Here is a 23,731-nt window from a genome sequence, read left to right on the forward strand (position 1 = left end):
GGAGTGACAGAGTACTGTTCTTGCAGCACTTAGACCTTACACAATCACAGATGAGATGACTGTCAAGTAGCCTCGGCTATAGGCCTACACCAGGGGTATCCAACAGGTCGATCGTGAGCTACCAATAGCTCGCAGCCCACCTATGAGTAGCTCAACAAACAATTCTGAAAGTACATGCAATTTTGAAGTGTTCCACCGCAAACTGTCATAAATAAATCTCACAATTATCAGACACCGTAAGCTCCCAGCTACTACGCAATCAAAGCAACATTGACATTATCCCACTTGTGGGTTGACAGAAATACTTTCCCCAAAAACCTTCTCAATTAAATGTTAACTGCAAATTAAAGTACCTGGCAGAAGTATATCATGAGTAAGTATATAATTTGTATCTATTATTTGTTATTTTCTAAATTTACCATGAAATGAGCAGTAGTGGTACAGAACCATCACTAGACCAGCACATTAGACAGCACATTCCTCACTTGCAGATGAGCAATTAAAGGGCCAGATGTGCAATTAAAGGGGAAATGCACTCAAAAATCGAAATGTGTTTGTTTTCTTCCAGACGTAAAAAAATACAATATTTTGATGTGATTTAAGCATTGACATGGGCTGTTTCTCCATTAACAATTGTAATTTTGAGAGTGAACAAAAAATAATAATATCTAAAACCAGGAAAAATCTAACTGAGAATACATAATTCAGGAAAATATAAAACATAATTTGGGGAAGAAATCACAGATTTTATAAGCCTCCCCTTAGAGTTGTTTATTAAAAATATTTTACCAGGTATACTGAGAGTGAAAACAGTGCAATACTTTCTCTTCAAGGACCTGAGGAAGAGGTGCATGGGAGGGGAGAAGAGAAGCATGTGCCAATTTGAAAGCTAGAAAAAAAACTGTAACTAGCCACATGTTTCGTTTTTTAAAAGTAGCTCTCATGCTAGAAAAGGTTGGAGACTCCTGGTTGGTGACTCCTGGTTGGAGACTCCTGGTTGGTGACTCCTGGTTGGAGACTCCTGGTTGGAGACTCCTGGTTGGTGACTCCTGGTTGGTGACTCCTGGTTGGAGACTCCTGGTTGGTGACTCCTGGTTGGTGACTCCTGGTTGGTGACTCCTGGTTGGAGACTCCTGGTTGGAGACTCCTGGTTGGTGACTCCTGGTTGGAGACTCCTGGTTGGTGACTCCTGGTTGGAGACTCCTGGTTGGTGACTCCTGGTTGGAGACTCCTGGTTGTTGACTCCTGGTTGGAGACTCCTGGTTGGTGACTCCTGGTTGGTGACTCCTGGTTGGTGACTCCTGGTTGGAGACTCCTGGTTGGTGACTCCTGGCCTACACCAATGGTCCAGCGTAAACATGAACCAACCACTTTGGTCTACATTTACAATAACCACAAGTTCCTACTCTATTATTTACACTATTGCATCACCCATATACTTGTATTGTCTTTTCTTTCTATATTTTTGTTCAAATGATGTGTTCATGTATTTTGGAAAAGTGACATTATTACACTAATGAACTTATATTTTGAGACATTTTACAATGGGTCACCAAGTTCTTTATCGTGATTTTATTATCATTTGTGATCTCGCAATGGATGTTTTTGGGGCATATACTGTCGGTCCATTAAAGCTGTGCGCTGTGAAGAGGGGTGATTTGACTCAGCTATGAACTGGCAAAGCTTCTGTCCAAGCTTGGGGTTTGTACTCCTGCTCTGGGGTCTTTCAGCAGGGGAATGTAGGTGTCACTGTGACAGGAGCGTATGGCATTGTCCCACACTCCGGCCGTGACACCGACTGATCTGCGCTGTATGTGGGGCCCGCTCTCCTCTGCACATGCCTCGCTGGAACGCAGCGCCATCAGTTCGATCTCGTGTTTGGCCGCGGTCTCCAGCACCTGCTGCTTATTGTAGAATATGACGAAGTTGTTGATGATAGGGTGTATGGGCAGCGCGATGGCAATCACCCCGCAGAGGAAGCTGACGGCCGCGTTACACCGACCCAGCGTGGTCTTGGGGTAGATGTCTCCATAGCCCACGGTGGTCATGGTGATGACGGCCCACCAAAAGGACTGCGGGATGCTGGTGAACATGGTCTCCGGGTGGCTCTGCTCCAAAGTGTAGGCCAGTGCCGAGAACAAGAAGACGCCCACGCCCATGTACATGAGCAGCATCCCCAGCTCGCTGAAGCTGCTTTTCAGGGCCGAGGTGAGAGTCTGCAGCCCAGAGGAGTGGCGCGCCAGCTTGAAGATGCGCGCAATGCGCATGATGCGCAGCGCCTGCACCGCCTGCTGCACGTTAGCCAGCTCCATCATAGCCGTGCCCAGAGACGTCAAAGTCAGCACCACGTAAAAGGGCATGATGGCCATGAAATCTATGATGTTCATGAAGGACAGGACGAATTTCACTTTATTCGGGGATGATATCAAGCGCAGGACGTATTCAACGGTGAACCAGCCGATACACGTGGTCTCGATGGCCTCCAAGATCGGGTGTTCCATGTGATTGCCCTCAGCGTCCTCCACCTGCAGGTCAGGGATGGTGCCTACGCACATCACCACCGAGGAGATGAGGATGAAGAGGAAAGACACTATGGCGATGACGCGCGCGGACAGCGACGACTCCGGCTTCTCCAAAAGCTTCCACAAGCACATTTGGAAACATTGCCAGCCCCTGGCAGAGGGGTCCCCTTCCCGGTCGACCAGAATACTTTGAACCTTCTCGGCGATCTCTGCAAGCTCGTCCTCCGCCTCCTGTAGGTCGCCTTTACAGCAATCGTCCAGGAAATATAAGTCGATTTTCCAGAACTCCATCTCCTGTACGAAACAAATTGGACAGATGCCCCGTTTAATATGTATCTCCCCGTAGTAATACAGCTCAATTATACACTTAAACGCGTCCGGGTCTCTGTCAAAATAAAATTCACCTTTCCCTGAGTCATAGTCGTCACAAAGCGAAGATAAGTCCTCCAAACACCCCTTGGAGGTGTTCCACAGTTCCGCTAGTCGGGTCTCCGGAAAACGGTTCAGCACATCCCCACACAACACCTGTATTACTCCACCGATGTTCAGGACAATCCCGGTCTCCTCACTGGCCTCCGAGCCATTGCAATCAGCATATCGCGTCCTCGTTATTCCCCACATACTTGTCCGTGTAGCCTATATTGTTGATTTACTCCAAGAAAATCTGAATGAATATAGTTGGCCTGTATTAATTTCAACTAGTCTACGCTAGGATACTTGCGTAGGAAACTGCGTGCGTAAAAGACTGCAGAACAACAAAGGAAAACGTCAAGTTTTCAGATCTTCTTAAATGTTTGACACAAATGTATAGGCCTATAGGCTAAGCTTCATTCGAACCTGGAAAAAATCCACATGTATCTTTTGCGTAGAGCTGTAGCAAGCAATGCCGAATGAACAGGCGTCTCTTCTCCCACTAGTCCGTCATCAGAAAATAAGAGAGCGCCTCTGTGCCTGCTGTTAAAAGTTGGACTACTGTGCATCAGTGCGCAGTCTTGCAGAATACGCGTCACAACAAATATAAATATGTGAGGCTGCTAATGAATAGTGGAGTAACTAGAGGCAGAGAGCTACAGGGAAGTGTGGGGGAAGTGGGAGGAGAGCTGTAATAAATTGTGTTTTATGGTAAAGAGACGACATTAGCCAGGAAACGGACATATATCACATGGCAGAAAATATTGTCCCCACTACCAGTCCCAATACCATTTGTCTATTTCCTCATGGAGGTAGCCACCCCAAGGGTAAAACAACAAGCAAATCTGTCTCAGGCTAGCTTTTGAAAAATGTTTCGGCTTGTGTGCACAAATATATTGCCTGTCAAGAAAGGTAAATCTCTGTTGTCAAGGAATACATTTCAACAAGATATGTTGTAGTGAAAAATGAGATATTTAATGGCCATATTATGGAAGGATGTTAGGTTACCCAAGTGTGCGTAAATGCGCAGAGGCATAAGGCAACAGTCTTGCCTAGTATCTCCATCTAGCGACAATGAGTTCACGTTGCAATCACGAACCACATAAATTGGTTTGTTGAATCAATATTAGCCTATATATTCTCAGTGTTGGGAAGTAATCAACTACACGTAGTTCAACTAAACTAGATTTTGCAGAAGCTTGGTGGTAGTTGAACTAAATTCAAATATTGGTAGTGTTTTCAGTTGTTATTTACTTTTTTTGACATGTAGCATGTAGCTAACTACTCGAACTCCAAACTACGTTTTTGCAAAAATAAAACGGGTGTAGGCAAAAATTTCATTTGTTCCGGTATCAGACTTGCCTAATTATCACTTGAAACATTGTTTTTGTGTAGGCTAAATTACACATTCTGTTAACACCTGACTCCAGAGTGATCTGTTCTTGCAATTTGTAGTCTATGATATTTCAGATTTAGATATGACAAGTTTTTACTAAGTAGTTTGTATGTAGTGAATGATGTACTTTTTCTTAGTGTAGCCTAACTTCTTCCAGTGTGAAGTAATTGGTAGCTTGGTAAACTATATTTTCAGAGTAGCTTCCCCAACACTGTATAATTTATTGATTTAAGCAACAAACAAAGTCCATCCTACTGTAGGCTTAAATGCAAAACTTTGGCTCATCTAGAAATGCCCCCTGTGCAGTTTTTTTTACACTAAGAAATGTGTAGGTTACAGACAAGGAGCTGGAGCAGCCCTATTTCAACTTGAATAGCATAACCTACAGATTTTAGGCAATCAATCATTCCACATCATAAGAACTCAAGTGGGGGTTTCCTAAGAACACATCCAAATATTGGATAACTTTAGCAATATGGGAACCTTAAGCATATGCAACAAACAAAGCAAAATCATTGTAAGAAATCACATGAAAAAAAATCACTTTTAGATTTTAATCTATGGTGTTAAGACTACTGAACTTCATTGTGGTCATAGAAAAAACCTTGGAGTGAAAGCAGGGCCGGTCCTTGGCTTCTACCGCCATAGGCAAAACCAAAAAATGCCTCCCCCTCAGGATGTTGAAATCAAGTTAATTTTCGGTTCTGAACCAAAGTTGAAAATACTTATTTTCCAGATGTTGAAAATACATGTTTTACAGACACTGAAAATACGTATTTTACAGATGCTGAAAATATCTGTTTTCCGGGTGTTGAAATCAGGCTCATTTTGGTTCTCAATGAAAGTTGAACATAAGTCATTTATAGACGTCTATGTTTGGACCAAAAATCAATGTCCGTGGCTGTGGAAATCAAGGCCGGTCCGGAACTGCACCAAAAAAGACCTCCAAAACAGCGTCGGTCCGTGCTTACTGAGGTGTAGCCTACAGTGTTGCCTGACATTGAATTTTATGAATGCCTATCTATGTGGCAAGACTACCGTTTGTAAAACACCAAAGACCAAAAAAAGATGTCCAGAAGATGTCGGCTAGTGCTTACTGGGGTGAGGCCTACGATGTCCGACACAATGGAATTTATGAATGCCCATCCATCTGGTAGACCCACCTTTTGTAAAACAGGTCATTGCATTGGCTTTATTAGTCCTGATTCCTGTGACTAATCAATTTGGCTATGTAAGCTCTGAATATCAGCTACCCAACTTCGTCAGGAGTTATAGAGAGGCCTATTTGCAATGTGTTTACACAGTGGGAAATGCAAAAGTATTTTATTTTTGCTATGATCAGCGTGTCAATAATTGACAGATACAAACTTCAAACCACTGATCATGACAATGGGGTCAAACTCCTGGACAACAGTTGTGATTGTCCATTCCATATTGTCCATTTTACATTGAACTGTCCTGTTTTTTAGGATATGTTGTTTGTTAACATGACAGCTGCATTTTTTATTTCATTGAGCGACATTTAGGTTAGGCTTGATTGGAGAAACTTGCATGATGTAAAAAGTGTCTGTCTCATTACATTGTCATACATTTTATGCCCAGCCTGTAGGCTACAGAAAAGACCACATACTCTTTCTACCATATCCTATATCTGCTACATGATTTATATTAGATCTTCTTTTTTTGGTGGAACATTGGTGGAGTGCTGCAGTGATGCATCTCTCCAACAGAACCCTGGAGAAGTGCGCTAGGAATGGGCGCTAGGAATGAGCAAGCAATGTATTTTGTGCCCTGCCTTTGACAAAGTGGGCACTGCTTATCAAAGGGCGGCATCAGCGCTCACCTAAAAAGCCCATATGGCGCTGGTTGACAGAAATGATCATTATTTTGGGGCAGAATTATGTAAGGTGTTATGTGTTGTTGTTGGAGGTGCGTCTCAGTCAGTTTAGCTCAGAAAATTCCGCCCTCGTCAATCTTTCGCCATAGGCGGTCGCCTAATCCTGCCTAATGAGCGGTCCGGTCTTGACTGAAAGAAAGCATCTTGGCTCTCCACCATGGCTTTAACTCTCCACACATCTTCCTGTGATTATTTTACACGCCATCCTGTACTGGCTGGGAAAACTACACGTCGAGTTCTGATTGGACGTGGCGCGGCACAGCCGGCAGGGAGCCAATCAGCGTGGGCCACGGTAAAACATTTCGCCCTCTCTTTTTGTAGAGCTGGTCCTTTTCTGCAACAGAGCTGCTCGGGACAATTACATTGGACTGGTGCACAGAGATCCGCTGGAATCATGAGAGGGCTTTTACTTGGTAAGAAAGTCTAAACGGCTTGTTCAGATTTATTAGTATTATATTGGTTTGTAGTTAATGCCATTGTAAAAAAAGAACAAAGCTATTTAGCTAAGGTTCGGTCATGGTGGCCATAGGATGTATCCAAGATTGCTAGCTATCTGACGTTAATGCTACTGAATCAGATTGTATTTTGATTCACTCTGGCAATATTAGTTACCTAGTGACAATGACACGATGGCTAAAAGACGACAAGCTGAATTAAAACCTGATGAAATGGGTTCTGAATTGTAGACTAGTTAACCATTTTAACCGTAGCTAGATATCTAGAGTTTGGCTTGATGTGCCAACTTAAAAAAATATATATTCTGCTGAACTGTAGCCTATTCCCTACATAATTGAAAGTTTATGTATTAGCAATCATTTCATGCTACCAACATGGTCTTGGACAGTGTTTGTTTGCATATGCAATATGACAATGTACATACACCTCACACTCAGCTCCTTCTTTCCTCTGCCTCTTTCCCACCAGGTGTTTTGGGTTGTTCCCTGGTCTTGATGGCCCAGGGATTCTACTCTGCTGCTGATGATGTCGTTGAACTCAACCCCTCCAACTTCAACCGGGAGGTTCTTCAGAGCGACAGCCTCTGGCTCATTGAGTTTTACGCTCCTTGGTGAGTGTTTGAATCTGATGGGGGCCCAATGAGATACTGAGAACTTAGCCACAAGGGTTAAATTGCCACCAAGCAGCTAGTGTTGTATGAAATCTCTTTATCCCAATAACCTGTCAAGGAGGGACACAATAGTTTGTAGACCTGGGGTGCATTCAGAAGGTTGTATCGTTACAGAAAGTTCGGATAGAGATGTATTTTGAAGAACAGGAAACATTGTCTGTTAAGAAGAATAGGAAATTGTCAATAACATTTCTACAGCGTTCTTATCACTGAATACACATTGATATAGAAGTTCAAATAGTAGCTAGTGAACACATCATCCCTTTGGCATAAACTTGAAGCTAATGCACGCATCCTGACTGAAAAACATCTGTGGCAGGTCTATGCAAAACCAGACTTGCTCATTATCACTCAGAGTGATCGTATTTGTGTAGACTCCACTCTGCTAATGCAGATGGATATAAGGCTGTGTGTAGTCTGGTGCCTGGAACAGGAAGACTGTTTGTCTCCACAGGTGTGGACACTGTCAGAGCCTGACTGCTGACTGGAAGAAGACAGCCACAGCCTTGAAGGTAAACTCTACATCTGTTATTAGTGTCACCTATATTACACCAATATTATTTCAACTTAAGATGTTGTAATTCAACTTTAAGTTGTTTTATTAATGTGTTATGTCACTAGCTACATGAAGTGCACGTTACTACAGTGCGCTCCACATGCAACCATCACATCTGTGCAGGACCATTTGATAACTATCAGCAGTTGATCACTATACCACATTCACAATAAGCAGCTGCATCTTTTACTGCTACTGCTTGTCGGTGTCATGTCCTGGGTGTATCTCTTTCTGGTACAAAACAAATAGAGATCACCAGCGCACTATGAGCTATACTAATGAGGGATGCAATGACTATTTCTGGCAACAGTAATGATGATGGTGGTGACATTGACTGTAACCTCTCACTGTTCCCCCCCCCCCCCTCAGGGCATCGTTAAGGTCGGTGCAGTGGACGCCGACCAGCACAAGTCCCTGGGCGGTCAGTACGGTGTCAGAGGCTTCCCTTCCATCAAGATCTTTGGGGCCAATAAGAACAAGCCTGATGATTACCAAGGTACGTCTAGTAGCTGGGCCTTTCCCTAACTTTAAAGGTAGACTCAGATATGGCATCATCCTCAGGCTCAATTCCTACCACATGTAGAGCCGCTAAATGGCATATACAGTATTATGATGTCATATTGACGTTACCTTTAACATGGACCAGGGTTGTGTTCATTAGGGCACGCAATGGGAAACATTTTTAAATGCTTTTCGATTGAAAAGGAAAATCTGCGTTTCTTATTGGATCAGGTAGTCCCTCCCTGTTTCAGTCCATTTTCTTCTCTTTGGTGCCTAATAAACACAACCCTGTGTTGTCTTCATTAGTGCACACCCATAGCAAAACATTTTTTCAACGGAAAACAAAAACAAGTGTTTCTAATTTGACACATTCAGGTTACCCCACAGCATGGCAGCAACACAGCATGGCAGCAACACAGCATGGCAGCAACACAGCATGGCAGCAACACAGCATGGCAGCAACACATGATAACACAGCATGGCAGCAACACAGCATGGCAGCAACACATGACAACACAGCATGGCAGCAACACAGCATGGCAGCAACACAGCATGGCAGCAACACATGATAACACAGCATGGCAGCAACACAGCATGGCAGCAACACATGACAACACAGCATGGCAGCAACACAGCATGGCAGCAACACATGACAACACAGCATGGCAGCAACACATGACAACACAGCATGGCAGCATCACAGCATGGCAGCAACACAGCATGGCAGCAACACAGCAAGGCAGCAACACAGCAAGGCAGCAACACAGCATGGCAGCAACACAGCATGGCAGCAACACAGCATGGCAGCAACACATGACAGCAACACAGCATGGCAGCAACACAGCATGGCAGCAACACATGACAACGCAGCAACACAGCATGGCAGCAACACATGACAACACAGCATAGTAGCAACACAACATGGCAGGAGCACAAACATGGTACAAACATTTAGGCACAGACAACAGCACAAAGGATAAAATGGTCAAGACATCAATGTGTTTGGATTGCTGGGCTCTAATGGTGTTAATAATCTCCCTCCCTCAGGTGGGCGTAGTAGCCAGGCCATAGTGGACGGAGCCCTGAATACTCTCCGTACTCTAGTGAAGGACCGGATGAGTGGCAGGTCAGGTGGTTCTGACAACAGCAGACAGGTAACTACTACTGACGCCTCGGCTGGGTCATGTTCAGAATGGACAAACGTTTAAAGTGAAATATGGAGGTACTGGCTGTCCAACAAGAACACTAGTTATTTTCCGTCACAAAATGTTTTGCCCCATTGTACCCTATTGAACATGAGTCTGGTGTCCTACAACATAAATGTAGCCAGATTTAGCAGCGTTTTGAAATAATTGAATATGATTACAGGGTTTTCAGAATCGTGTCAAGTCTTCTTGTTTAAACATTTTGCGCCGAGTGTAAGCGGTACGTCTAAGTAAACATACTCTTTCTCCAGAGTGGTGGTGGTGGTGGTGGTGGAAGTAAGAAGAATGTTGTGGAGCTGACGGATGACAACTTTGACCGGCTGGTTCTGGACAGTGGTGAAGTGTGGTTGGTGGAGTTCTTTGCCCCCTGGTGTGGCCACTGCAAGAGCCTGGAGCCTGAGTGGGCGGCCGCAGCCTCGGCCGTCAAGGAGCAGACCAAGGACAAGGTCCACCTGGGAGCCGTGGACGCCACTGTGCACCAGGGTCTGGCCAGCCGTTACGGGGTGAGCAGGAACACCCAGCAGTCAGATACTATCAGTGTAGCATCACCACTTATGTCTGTCTGCGCACAACAGCAGAACGTTCAGATTGTTCTACATTATATATTTCTAACACTGATTTATATAGAAATACAGGAATCGTGTCTGCTCTATTCAGGACATTTATACAAGAAACGTCGAACAACATTTGCCTACCGAGTGTGGCCCGAGGACTGAGGTTTTTCCCGTTTCTCTTTCCGTATCTGCAGGTCCGTGGATTCCCCACAATTAAGATCTTCAAGAAGGGGGAGGAGCCTGAGGACTACCAGGGGGGGAGGACCCGAGGTGACATCATTGCCCGCGCTCTGGACCTGTTCTCTGACAACGCTGCTCCTCCTGAACTGCTCGAGGTAGGTGTGTCTGTCTGGGGGCGGTGTGTCTGTCTGGGGGCGGTGTGTCTGTCTGGGGGCGGTGTGTGTCTGTCTGGGGGCGGTGTGTGTCTGTCTGGGGGTGTGTGTGTTTGAGAGCATTAAAACAATAAGATTGTAACCTAAAAGGTTCCAAGATATTGTTTTTATGCTCGCCATCAAAGTTAACCATAATAAAAAAATATATATTTTAACTAGAAGATAATCTTCCATTTGAAGTTTAGTGTTTCTTTTAAGACACTGTTCGATTCTTAATTGTGTGTGTGTGTGTGACTCTCTCAGATCCTTAACGCAGATGTCCTAAAGAAGACCTGCGAAGACTACCAGCTCTGTGTCATCGCTGTGCTGCCCCACATCCTGGACACAGGTTAGATGGAACTACTCTATGCCAGTTTGGACCAGTTTACTATGCTAACTTCTATTATATCAATGTATGCTTATATTCTCAGGCTATTTGATATGGCAGTTAGTCATTGTACCTCATGACGGTACATTGATCATTTTGGATCTGTACGAGACTAACCTGTCCCTTTCCTTCCTCTTGCCTTGTTACAGGTGCAGCAGGCAGGAACAGCTACCTGGAGGTAATGATGAAGATGGCAGAGAAGTACAAGAAGAAAATGTGGGGGTCAGTATATAGAAAGAGGCTGTGTTTGAGCGTATCACCGACTCCGCAGAATGACTGACTTTTACAAATGATTGTATCCTAAAGAAGTACTCAATGGGATTTATTCAGTGCATTCGATTTCAAACTGTCTGACTGAATGAATTTGATCTCAGACTGTGGATGGATTAATTCAACCCAATAGAATTTATTTAGTGTAATTTGATTATCTCTCTCTAGCTGGCTGTGGACTGAGGCTGGTGCTCAGATGGAGCTTGAGGCGTCGCTGGGCATCGGAGGGTTCGGCTACCCCGCCATGACGGCCATCAACGCCCGCAAGATGAAGTTCGCCCTGCTCAAGGGCTCTTTCAGCGAGACCGGCATTCACGAGTTCCTCAGGTAGGGGGGCGCTGTCTGCTCATTTTGTGCTTTACATAATATACAGTAGCTCATGGATGCGTCCCAATTGCACCCTATTCCCCCTGGTCAAAAGTAGTGCATTATAAAGGCAATAGGGTGCCATTTGGGACCTATCCATGCCCAACTCTCTTCCTGGCGAGATACTGGATCTGAATGCTTCTGCTCCAAGCTGATTTTAAAGTCCTTGTGAACAGCCAATCAGTATACAATATTTCCACAGTAGCATTCTGAGGTGTATCTTCTCTGTCTCTCTTAGGGATCTGTCTGTAGGCCGTGGCTCCACTGCTACCGTTGGGGGCGGGGCTTTGCCTAAGATCAACTCAGTTGATGCCTGGGACGGCAAAGATGGAGAGGTGAGTGAGAAAGGTCAAAGGTCACGGGGTGGATGGGGTGCGGATGTATTCCTACCATAATACAGTTTTGGCTGAACGAGGTGACTTGAGCTTCTTTTGAAATGGTGAAGAATGGCTTTGGACAAGTCTTGCCTGGGGCCTGTTCAGGAGGATGTAACGTTACAGAACATTACCAAACGTCCAGATAGAAATGTACAGTGTTGAACATATGTCAGGGAGGACAGACTCATTGAACACATCACAGGGCAGTATTGACTAGAAACCATACGGACTGAAATGGCATCATCTGATATTTTCTTTCAAAAACTTTTTTCTGTTGCAAAATGTTTTGCTGTAGTTTGCAACTGTTTACACTAATGACTACGACCCATATTTTGTATTGTCTGGCCAGTTCTTACATCTTTTATCCCCAGCTTCCCGTGGAGGATGACTACGACCTGAGTGATGTGGACTTGGACGACGACATTGGGAAGGAAGAGTTGTGAGAGCCCAGCTTTCCGGGCGGGCCGATCCAGACGGATACGGTTGGGCGCCATCTTGTCTGTCTGGTCTAACTTGGCGCGACCCGTCTCTCCTCTCCCATGGAACAATGTGTAGATTGGGTCGCCCAGTTACTGAAGTACTCACGAAGAGGAAAGAAATGAAGAGCATAACCCTGTTTGAATAATTCAGAAAAGTATCCTTCCTTTGTTACCTTGATAGAGCACAGATCTATAAGTGATAGGAGGTGAAAGCAAAGTTACCAGCCAATTTGACCAATCCAATCAATTCAGATCTGTGATTATTTAAAGGAAGGTAGAAGGTAAGGAAATAAGTGTACATTTCTGAAGTATTTGAACAGGACCAGAGAGACATACAGCTTCTCACATCATCTCCGTCAAGTGGGGAGAGGCGTGGCCTGCAGGAGATTCGCCCGTAGAGAATGATAGAGATATTATCTTTTTATATAAGTCCCATTATGGCGTCTGAGTGCACAGGCAGCGCCATTGAGGCAAACTCCATTTTGAAGTAGTCCATTTTCTTCTAACTGAAAAGGTGCACTGCAACCTAGTGTTATGTTTGAACCGGTATAAAGCCAAAGTTGCCGATTTACTGGCAACTGCAGTTATGGAACGTTTGCTCAAGAGTGTGTCATTCATTGGCTGATCCCTCCTGATGACCAGGATGGAATCATGTGATCCTTCCTTATCCCATAGGAATCCCCACCCAGTTGACTACTTTAAAATGGTGGAAGCCCTCAATGTCCATGCCAAAACAGGTTCTATCCATCTAGAATCCTCTAACTCTATGACTTCGCCTTACAAACCTACTGAACATTATATTTTCTGATTTAGTCTTTTTTTTTTTCTCTCTCTCGGTGAGAACACCAGTGATTTTACATTGTCTGTGCAGGACAAAGGGGAATGTGGGACTTCTTGTGTAGATTTTTCTTACACAACTATTTTGATTGTGTGAAAACAAAATGACATTTTTGTTAAGAAATAAAGAGAATAAAAAGTTACTGTTTCATTATTCATGTAAATAGCTGAGAATGACAAGCAGAGCTCAGGCACAGCTATAACCTCTAACTGTAGGGAACCTCTAACCCTTTCACTAGACTGCAAGCGTGTATCTGTATTTTGGGTCACCCGCAATTGGAACCAACCCACTGTACTCATGACATCCTAGATACACAAACTGTAAAAGCAGCATATGAGTGAAGCAAGACTTGTGCTGCAGGACTTTTTTTTGTTACCATAAAGAAGTCTGAAGTAAACAACAAAGTTGCATTTGTTTTTTTATAACTGATGTGCTTCTGGAGCAGCAGGCTAAAAACACCACGTTTTCAGGGTCCCCAAAGTGTGCCGATCGGGACCTGGGATAATCCACTCTGTTGGCAAGCCCTGTGGAGCTAAACAAACCAGTGACTGCAAAAGACTACAAGATACTGGTTTTAATACAACATCACTGGAACTTTCTGTACAGGTTGGGTATTAAAACATTCATTTTCAAAAATCCTGTGCTGCAGAAACGGTATATAGTCAAAGTGAAAAACATTTTTGAATGTGCCTAACTAATATTACATTTAGAGAAAAGGTCGCAATGAGACGACCCATGGTTTTTACGTGTTAGTAATTTAGCAGATAATTAGGGATGAGTGTCTTGCTCAAGGGTACATCGACAGTTCATTTTTTTTACCTAGTCAGCTCGGTGATTCAAACCAGCAACCCTTCAGTTACTGTCCCAAACGCTCTTAATTGTTAGGCTACCTGCCACTCCAGGTTGACGTACAAAATATTGGTTTTGGTTGATTTCTTCTTACCGTGACACATCAGGAGAAAAAGTCATAATACTTAGTGTAATAATACATTCAGTACAAATATTTAGATATGGCACTTCACGTTGACTAAAGTACGGCAAGCAAAATTAAACATTAATAAAACATTTGCAAGGAAATGTCATAAGTCTATTCAGTGGTACTGTGGGTGTAACATTTGTTTCATGATGCAAAACATATATCGCTGTAGAATGCATGAAACCGCTGCATTGGGATATTGGAAACTGCTATCCTGGTCCCAGATCTGTTTGTTCTGTCTAGCCAACTCCATGCAATAGAGAGAACAAACATATCTGGGATCAGGCTAGGGAACTACTGATGATGTAAACAAGACATGGAATGAGAGAATAAAAAATGGCTGCCTGATATGGGTGTTGTAATGACAACTGTGCCTCTTCCACCTCTTTCTCGTGTGTGTGTGTGTGTGTTGGATGGGGGATGATACAGTGATCTCCACTTTCCTGTCTTCAGAACTATGTGTGTGTGTGTGTGTGTGTGTTGGATGGGGGATGATGATACAGTGATCTCCACTTTCCTGTCTTCAGAACTATGTGTGTGTTGGATGGGGGATGATACAGTGATCTCCACTTTCCTGTCTTCAGAACTATGTGTGTGTTTATGTCTTCAGAACTGGCGAGAGGTCCCCTGGTCAGATTGCAGGAGCCGGACGATGGAAGGGTCACTCTTGGCACCTTTGATGAACTCCTCCAGAGAGAGTTTGCCTATAGTCAAGAAGAGACCCCAGGTTAGCAACACACACTACACTATAAACACCAAAAATCACATTATTTGCACAGCAGGGGGGGGGGGGGGGGACTTCTGAACGAGGTCACCAGAAATCCATACTGTTTCAATACACAGACATAGCACATAAGAGCTCAAGTGAAATACCCATTCAAGACATACTGTAGGCTCGGGTTTTGTGGACTCAAGTGTGCACTGTAAATGATTGTCACTAGAACAAGTCAAAGAACGAGATGTTTAAAAGCAAAGAAAAACTCACCGTCTTTGTCTACGTCCATCTGTCTGAAGATTTTATCTGTCCGTTTCTCTGGCGTCGACTCATCTTCTGGCATCTTCATCACTGAGGACACCATCTTGTAGATCGCCTGCGGAAGGAAGAAGAATGTATCTTGGGCAAAACAGTTTCATTAAGCTCATAAGGTATTAAAAAGTGACATTCTTCAAGAATCAATGTGTATACAGTTTGACCATTAAACAACAGGGTAAATCGCAAAAAAAGATTCAACGTTCTCTGTCAGAATGGAACTATTCTGCAGTCAGGTTACCACCTGGAAAAATCCTTACGGGCTTTATAAAAAATATCAATGAGACAGGAGCATATGGTCTGAGGACACTTTAACAAGGGAATTTGTTTATTCAGGTTCGTTTGTAGCAGCACCACACACAATCGCCTGAGCCAACACTGATACGAGACATTCTGCTCAGGCCACGATGGTGGGGAGAGCAAATATCACCATGTTGATAAAGGATAATAAAAGGAGAACAAGTAGCAGCCAATGTTTGTGACTTGTGGTGAAAATATGTTTATGATATCACGGATGTGAGTAATAAAGAACATACCACTCAGATATATACAGTGAAAGAAAAGTCGTAAATAGGAGAGAGAGATCCCGTCCAATGTCTTCCGAATCCACAGTGAAAAGTATGGCAATTTAAAGGTAGACTCAGCGAGATGACGTTGCAACAAGCAGCACCGCAGATATTGGGATGAGCGCCATGCAAGACTTTGCTCTCACATGGTCACACAGAGTATCTGCACGGGTGCGCTTCACGCTACAGTGTGGTAACTATGGAGGAGAAAGAAACGCACACCTGTTTAGGCGAAGTGCTGGCTAACAGAGTAGAACACTTCAGAAAGAAAATAAGCTCCGATCCAGACAGCTTGTCTATCAAGACCTTGGTTATTCAATTATTGCATCTGAGCTCCTAGAGTGAGGCTTTCCTTTTCTTTTTCAAGCTATGGGATCAAAACATCAAAGAAGTTTAGCCTTGTGATTAGTTGTTGCGGAAATTGACCGGATATTGTCCTTACTTTGTGCATGCAAAGACATATCAACATGTCTACCATTAATATAGCCATCTATCAGTCATTTTTATCCAAAGCAACGGACAGAACTATCAACATTGACAATGACACATATTCAGAATATGTGGTACATGCAGGAATCACACCCACAACCCTGGTACTGATAGCACCATGTACTGTTAGAATAAAAGGTGCTTCCTAGAACTAAAAATAGTTATTTGGCTATTCCTGTTGGGACACTCAATGGAAAACCCTCAGAGGTTTATTGAAAAAGGTTCACTGAGCCATCAGAACCACCTCATCTCATTGGTAGACTACATCTCACCTGTACGATCTCCAGCATCTCAGCCCGGCTGATGTAACCGTTCCCGTCCAGGTCATACATACTGAAGGCCCAGCGCAGCTTCTGCTCCAGGCCGCCGCGCGACGTAACGCTCAGCGCAATGATGAACTCCCGGAAGTCAATGGTGGCGTCGCCGTTGGTGTCGAATGTCCGGAAGACGTGCTCGGCGAACTTGGAAGCGTCGCCATACGGGAAGAAGTTGGCGTAGATCTTCTTGAACTCTTCGACGGTCAGGTGGCCCGTGGGGCAGTCTTTGAGGAAGCCTCTGTACCATTCCTGAAGCTCGTGGTCAGAAAACTCTGTGTTCTCGCGCAGGTCGTTCAGCACTTCGGGACGCAGTTTGCTGTTCTGTTTCCCCATGACTAGCTCTCTGCAACAAAGTTTAGAACCTCAAGGGTCTTTCCTGGTTAAATTACGGTGAAAGTCTACTGGGCTGCTAGTCTTGGGACCTGATCTCCACCACACAGGACTGCAGGTCCCCCTTCTGCTCTCCTCAAGATGTCTGTCTGGCTGGCTGCAGGTCCCCTTCTGCTCTCCTCAAGATGTCTGTCTGCTGTCTGGCTGGCTGCAGATCCCCTTCTGCTCTCCTCAAGATGTCTGTCTGGCTGGTTGCAGGTCCCCTTCCGCTCTCCTCAAGATGTCTGTCTGGCTGGCTGCAGGTCCCCTTCTGCTCTCCTCAAGATGTCTGTCTGGCTGGCTGCAGGTCCCCTTCTGCTCTCCTCAAGATGTCTGTCTGCTGTCTGGCTGGCTGCAGGTCCCCTTCTGCTCTCCTCAAGATGTCTGTCTGCTGTCTGGCTGCAGGTCCCCTTCTGCTCTCCTCAAGATGTCTGTCTGGCTGGCTGCAGGTCCCCTTCTGCTCTCCTCAAGATGTCTGTCTGCTGTCTGGCTGCAGGTCCCCTTCTGTTCTCCTCAAGATGTCTGTCTGGCTGGCTGCAGGTCCCCTTCTGCTCTCCTCAAGATGTCTGTCTGCTGTCTGGCTGCAGGTCCCCTTCCGCTCTCCTCAAGATGTCTGTCTGCTGTCTGGCTGCAGGTCCCCTTCTGCTCTCCTCAAGATGTCTGCCTGTCTGCTGTCTGGCTGCAGGTCCCCTTCTGCTCTCCTCAAGATGTCTGTCTGCTGGCTGGCTGGCTGCAGGTCCCCTTCCGCTCTTCTCAAGATGTCTGTCTGCTGGCTGGCTGCTCGATCAATGTCCTCTTCCTCTGTTCCTACGGGAAATGGAACACTCTCATTAGGAACATCAAGTGAAACCAGTGATAGTGAGGTTTTGATTCAACCAATTTGTCTGGATGTTGTGTAATAACTTGAGGTTGAAGAACCACCTCAAACAGCCCAATGTTGATTCATACTGAATTATGGTTATTATAAACTGGGTGGTTCGAGCCCTGAATGCTTATTGGATGACAGACATGGTTTAACAGACCGTATACCACGGGTATGACAAAACATTTATTTTTACTACTCTAATTACGTTGGTATCCAGTTTATAATAGCAATAAGGCACCTCGGGGGTTTGTGATATATGGCCAATATACCACTTTTAAGGGCTGTATCCAGGCACTCCGCGTTGCGTCGTGCATAAGAACAACCCTTAGCCATGGTATATATACACCACACCCACTTGTGCGTTATTGCTTAATTATAACGTTTGACAGAAGAGGCTTTGAACAGCCTATGAGCAGTGGCAGAGTGATACTGATAAGATGATAACTGAGATGCTCCGAGTGCCACTCGGGAGGGTGAGACCTGGTCTCCGAGGCAACCATTTGAATGCCCTCACACGGTGAGAATTTATCGACCGTTTGCCATGCGATGGAAGGAGAGTGGCTGGGAGCATTCTAGGATTCAATACGTCAGTCTTGTCTCTCAAAAAGGTCAGCACGGCACAAGAAGCTGTTGTTACCTCAGAAGCCAGCCAACCATTACATAATCCAGGTAACTAGGTTAGGCCACGTGGGAGGCAGTTACACACACAGGCAGGGGTTTTCAGTTGTATGTGTGTGTGTGTGTGTATGTATGTGTAAGGGAGAGTGAGGGAGAGAAAGAAAGTGTGTGAAAAAGAGGGGAATAACAGGGTATCTGGCATCACAGCATATTGGTTGTTTTTTAACACAGATTCAAAAGAGAACGCATCTAATTAGCCTACTGAGAAAATTGAAAGACATTTGCCACTGCAGGGGGCTGCTTTGGTCTTTTTGAGGGCATCATTGTAAAAGTGTGTGTGTGCACGCGTACGTGGTGTGCATGTATCCTTGTGTGTGAGAGAGAGAGAACTTGCAATAGAAAAAGTCATATGTATCAAAGGAAAACCCTAATTTCTAGGTAGGCTATACCATGGGAGCCGCGGTGACTGCACACACATGGCACACATTTAATGACACATTATATAACACTTCCTCTCCCTGCACTTTACCAACAAAGCTTTTATTGGCCAGAGAGAGGAAAGGTCATATGATCCTGTTCTCTCATTACCTCTCTTTCTCTGTTTACCTCTCTTTCTCTCTGTCCTCTGAGGTTATTGGCACAGGACAGATTATACCAGAGACAGTAGCAGAGGACAGAAACTAATTGGGCTTGTGACTGTGCTCTAACAAGCTTCTCGAAAGGCCTCTTGTCTCGAGAGTCCTTAATGTACACAGTCCTTAATGTAATTTCCTGCAGTTTTCTCGATCTGAGTCGTAATGTAAACGGAGCTCTAAGGGGGCGAGTGGATTGGGAGTAGCCTGAACTCTCCCTGTCACACCAAGACTAGCCCTAGCTTGGTTTACAGCTGTGCAAAGCTGGGAATGAAACATCACGGACACAGACACAGACACACACACCCATCCAGAGCCCGACCGCACCCTCTGGCCCCAGAGTTTAACACCCCCAGGAAGCAACAGGCAGCGCCTCCCCTGGACTGTGTCACATGGACGGTTTTCCACGCCAGCTCACTGTGCTTGGCAGGGCTAGGTCAGACATAAACACAGGCGTTGCTATTTATTCCCTACTTGCACACAAACCCACAAGACATCCAAAAAGATTCCATTCCAGATAGAAATGGCTGTTCTTTTTTTTACTTCTAATTTTAAAGTTTAAAAAAACACTTAGTAGCCTACACTCCAATAGATGCCCATGAAGTATCCACTTTATCAAACTGGTGTATGATAATGCATTATATAGCACAACTCTATAGCAACAATGTCATGTAGTAATTTTTAAAGATTTTGCTGGATAGCAATGCAGGTTTACACACAGTGAAGGATGGGCATATGTTTGTTAAAAGCAATGTCTTCCTTTACGGATGTCTTACTGAAAAGGAGCAACATAGGGAAGAACTGTCAGCTAGGTGGATCTCCTCTCAGACCTAGAACAATAAGTTCTACAAAATGGCAGTCATGCACATACCGTGTCAGTGGCAGATATCTACCCAGTCTGGTGCTTGGCAGGTTACACAGCATTACATTTGACAGGTGTTTTCACAGCTAGAACCTTAGCCTAATACTGCCAATTCAAATGATGTATTCAGTGCCATGAACAGAAGTTGGGATGGCAATCTAGCCCTGTTTTCTGGTGTATAGAAAGTATTTGGCTGTGATTCAAACAAACTGCAACGCTCACTTAACAGATTATTAATGTTTGAGCCAACATTCACAGCTTTTACCACAAAAAAATTGTATCAAGTGTGGTACCACGTCAGCACGTTGCAGTTTGTCTTTGTCTGTCTTTATGGCATGAAGGTGGCAGTATAATGAATTTTCCCTTCCTCCTTGTAGACTTTATCATGGTGGAGATGGTAGAAAATGTTACTGGCTGGTGCTATTTGGATCGCTGTCATACCTTGTCCATAGACTGCTTACAGGGTAAGCAAACCAATATGTCATTTGGGTGAACTGTCCCTTTGTTATTTTTCCCCATTGCGTTCCAACAGGTATTCAAGCAGGTGGCGTCACTCCTATGTGAAGTGCAGACGGTTCATTGTGCTCTCTGTTGTAAGATGATGCTTTTTTTTTACCAACCAGAAAAAATGGTTTAGTTTGCGTCTTTTCATATGCCGATAGAACCACACTTTTGATTTGTTTGTGGGAAAAGAACAGGCTTCACTAAGTTCACATATGAACTCCAGTGACATCCATTAGGCCCTATGTTCTGAGATTGTGAAACTGGTTGTCCCCTATTAAACCTAGATTCCTTCCACAGCACGTTCACACCATGAGCAGCCCCGTGAGATTATAATTTGACATTCAATGCTTGCGTCCCAAAAGGCACCCTATTCCTTATTTAGGTCTAGTGCACAGCCCTATGGAACCTGGTCAAAAGTAACGCACTACATTGGAATAGGGTGCCATTTTGGACACAACCAATGTATGCCTTTCCTCTCAGTAACACGGCAACAGTCTTTCTCTTGCTGCTCTGGCTCTACCACTTATTGTAGTCTGTAGAAGCCCCCCCCGATCAACCCTTTACCCAATAACCATGGCTGCCGTTGTTCCACTTTTTCCACTGGCTAATGAAAATATTTGCACAGCTTCCAGATTCCACACACTCACACGGCATGCATTTCCACGACTGGGGAGTCCTGTCCCACCTCTGACCCCCGAAAGTTCCACTCTCTTCCATTTCTAACGGTATGTAGCAAATCATCAGGTCCAGTAAATCACACATGACTCTAGTAACCCCTAACCCCAGTGTTGGTGACCGTTGCCTTGGAGCTCGTTACCTTACACATGGCCTACAGGCAGGCTTAGTGACATCATCACATGCCGGGGGAGACCCCATCCCCTACAGGCAGGCTTAGTGACATCATCACATGTCGGGGGAGACCCTGACTGGTGTCAAAAGATTCCCCCCAACACAAAGCACCATCTCTCTCCGGCTGCAGTGAACCAGATGATCACACTCAAAACAAACAGCAGGCTGTTAACCATTTGGAGAATTCCCAGTATCCCCCCAGAATAGCATTGTTGGCAATGGCGCGCCGTTTAATGATGTCTGTCAGGGGGCGTCAACATGCACATTTCCCATTGCTAACTACTGCTCCAGAGATGGATTGGACAGAGAAAATACTATTTGCGAATGCAAATGGCTAATCCATCATGTGATGTGCTTGGGGAGAGAGAACCCAGTTAGACAGCGTACTGGCATTGAAAATCTAATTATCGTGGCATGCTGTGAAGCTGACTGGGCTTCAATTAAATATGTACTAGTGAACTCAACATCTTTATGGAAGACTACCGTTAGTCACTCATATTCACACCTCTCTGTCAAAGTTGGCTGTGATGAGACTTTTGAGAAAAGGCTAGGTCAGGAGATGACCCAGTATTTGATCGAGGAGGGGAAAAGACATTTCCAAACCATTCTCACTTCCATCTGTGTGTGAGGTTTACTGAGGCAATGTCAGAAAAGCATGAACTGTAGCAGACATATATAGTCCCTTGACACACCTGTCTCCACGGCAACACCATGGTGCTAAGGCTGACTTATGCAGGGGAGGAGGCAGCAACTAACGACTGGGGCACGTCTCCAACTGGGCACAGCATTCAAAGCATTGCAGATATAAATGGAGCACATAGAACCACAGACACATGTCTGTATTCTACTTGTTAGAAAAGAGGGTTAATTCTAGTACTAGTTGTACCTGATACATTCTGAACATCCTGTTCTGTTATCTCCAAATAAATGGCCGTGACTTGAGAGAAAAAAATATATTATTGTGTAGAATATGACACAATGTTATAATATCTGCTGAAAAAATGATTCAATGTCTTCAACCATAATCCTCTCAATGTTTTTATAAATTATTTTATATTTAAAAAAAAAAAAGCTATGACATCGACTTTGACTATTGCCACACCTTACATAAAGCAGATAATATGCCATTCTATTTTCCTAGTCCACAATAACCCCCATATGAGCTTCTCTCTGCTGCAGAAAACACCACTGTGACAAGATGTACATACGCATGATCAGATATCTAACCATGGAAAGAAAGTTGCCGATTTTAAACTACAGTCTGAAGGACGCAAGATTATGCACATAAATGCATCGCCATATTGAGCCAACATCGAGCATATAAAATTATTAAAATAAATATCGAACTGTCAACAAACTCAACGTTTTATACTTAGTCCTGGCATACGATGTTGTGCTGTCGGCTGAAGATGGGTAGGCCTATTCAGTCCGGTTGTGTCCAAGTTGCGGCTCAATACCGTTAACTTTTATTTCTAACGCTTCAACAGAAAAACTCAACTCAAGTAAATTAAGGTTACAATTACCTTGAGATGGTATAAGCAACCGTATTCAGTCTGAACATTAAACTGTTGAAAGGACTACACAACTAAAAAGTATTTTTGAAGGAAGTTCTGTTTTAAAATATATTCAGAGATCAGGATAAACAACTTCTTCATGCAACGCTGGTTCCTCATTTTGCATGATATACGACACATACACGGCTCTGCTTTACCCGGACTCGCCCAATTCTCTCGTGGGGGATGTCTTTTCTATCTAATAGCAGTCGTTTTACTTTTATACTGCCTCTTAGTGGCATTTGATAGGCTACTTTATTTATTTTTTTAAACCCTTTCCCGCAATGGAATGTATGTAGGCCCTCGGTAATAAATTCTCAAATATATTACTGCCAAAAGGCCCCTCCTACTTGGATATAGAACAATCCACACTCGCTACCACAAGATTTGCTCTGCTGATACAGTAGCGGGAACGTAACAGTAACTGTTGGGCCTAATACAATCTGCAGGTCCAATGGAAGGATATCTGATCGGTGTGGGTATTTAATCGCACATTCTGGATTTGTTTAAACGTTTGGTGTTAGTCTTGCAACCGTATCATATTACACATTATTTATTTCATAAGAACTTTGGACTACATTGCTATAGTAAATACTGTACTAATATAAATTCATAGGAACATTGCATTCTATGTGTCAATTCCATTGTTATGAAGTCAGTTAACGACCCTTGTTGAATATAAAAGGCCAAGGCCTATAGAATTTACTTTAAGAATGCTCAATAAGGTATACAGTCGTGGCCAAAAGTTTTGAGAATGACACAAATAGTAATTTCCACAAAGTTTGCTGCTTCAGTGTCTTTAGATATTTTTGTCAGATGTTACTATGGAATACTGAAGTATTTT

The 23,731-nt window shown here is 44.1% G+C and overlaps 3 protein-coding genes across 4 annotated transcripts; 1 reads left to right on the plus strand and 2 right to left on the minus strand.

Annotated features, from left to right (window-relative positions):
* Positions 1–1,324: 1,324 nt before the first annotated feature.
* On the minus strand, positions 1,325–3,423 carry LOC139415520 (voltage-gated potassium channel regulatory subunit KCNF1-like). The gene has a single exon (XM_071163626.1). The coding sequence runs from the start codon at positions 3,141–3,143 to the stop codon at positions 1,668–1,670; it is 1,476 nt and encodes a 491-aa protein (XP_071019727.1). The 5' UTR covers positions 3,144–3,423; the 3' UTR covers positions 1,325–1,667.
* A 3,096-nt stretch (positions 3,424–6,519) lies between these two features.
* Positions 6,520–13,399, plus strand: LOC139414961 (protein disulfide-isomerase A6-like). The gene is made up of 12 exons (XM_071162623.1): positions 6,520–6,639; positions 7,151–7,292; positions 7,807–7,864; positions 8,278–8,404; positions 9,457–9,563; positions 9,866–10,117; positions 10,363–10,503; positions 10,804–10,888; positions 11,077–11,149; positions 11,366–11,524; positions 11,802–11,898; positions 12,312–13,399. Exons 1-12 carry the CDS (start codon positions 6,621–6,623, stop codon positions 12,381–12,383), a joined length of 1,332 nt encoding a protein of 443 aa, XP_071018724.1. The 5' UTR covers positions 6,520–6,620; the 3' UTR covers positions 12,384–13,399.
* Positions 13,400–13,662: 263 nt separating this feature from the next.
* On the minus strand, positions 13,663–23,215 carry LOC139414962 (hippocalcin-like protein 1). Of its 2 annotated transcripts, none has more exons than XM_071162624.1 (4): positions 22,858–23,215; positions 16,591–17,811; positions 15,219–15,324; positions 13,663–14,937 (listed from the first exon to the last, which is right to left on the minus strand). In XM_071162624.1, exons 2-4 carry the CDS (start codon positions 16,966–16,968, stop codon positions 14,840–14,842), a joined length of 582 nt encoding a protein of 193 aa, XP_071018725.1. In that variant the 5' UTR covers positions 16,969–17,811; positions 22,858–23,215; the 3' UTR covers positions 13,663–14,839. The 2 variants fall into 2 exon arrangements, with proteins under 2 accessions (XP_071018725.1, XP_071018726.1); XM_071162625.1 differs by having other exon boundaries at positions 16,591–17,805; positions 22,858–23,046.
* Positions 23,216–23,731: the final 516 nt, after the last annotated feature.

This window comes from Oncorhynchus clarkii, chromosome 8, assembly GCF_045791955.1.
Source record: "Oncorhynchus clarkii lewisi isolate Uvic-CL-2024 chromosome 8, UVic_Ocla_1.0, whole genome shotgun sequence".
NCBI lineage: Eukaryota > Metazoa > Chordata > Actinopteri > Salmoniformes > Salmonidae > Oncorhynchus > Oncorhynchus clarkii.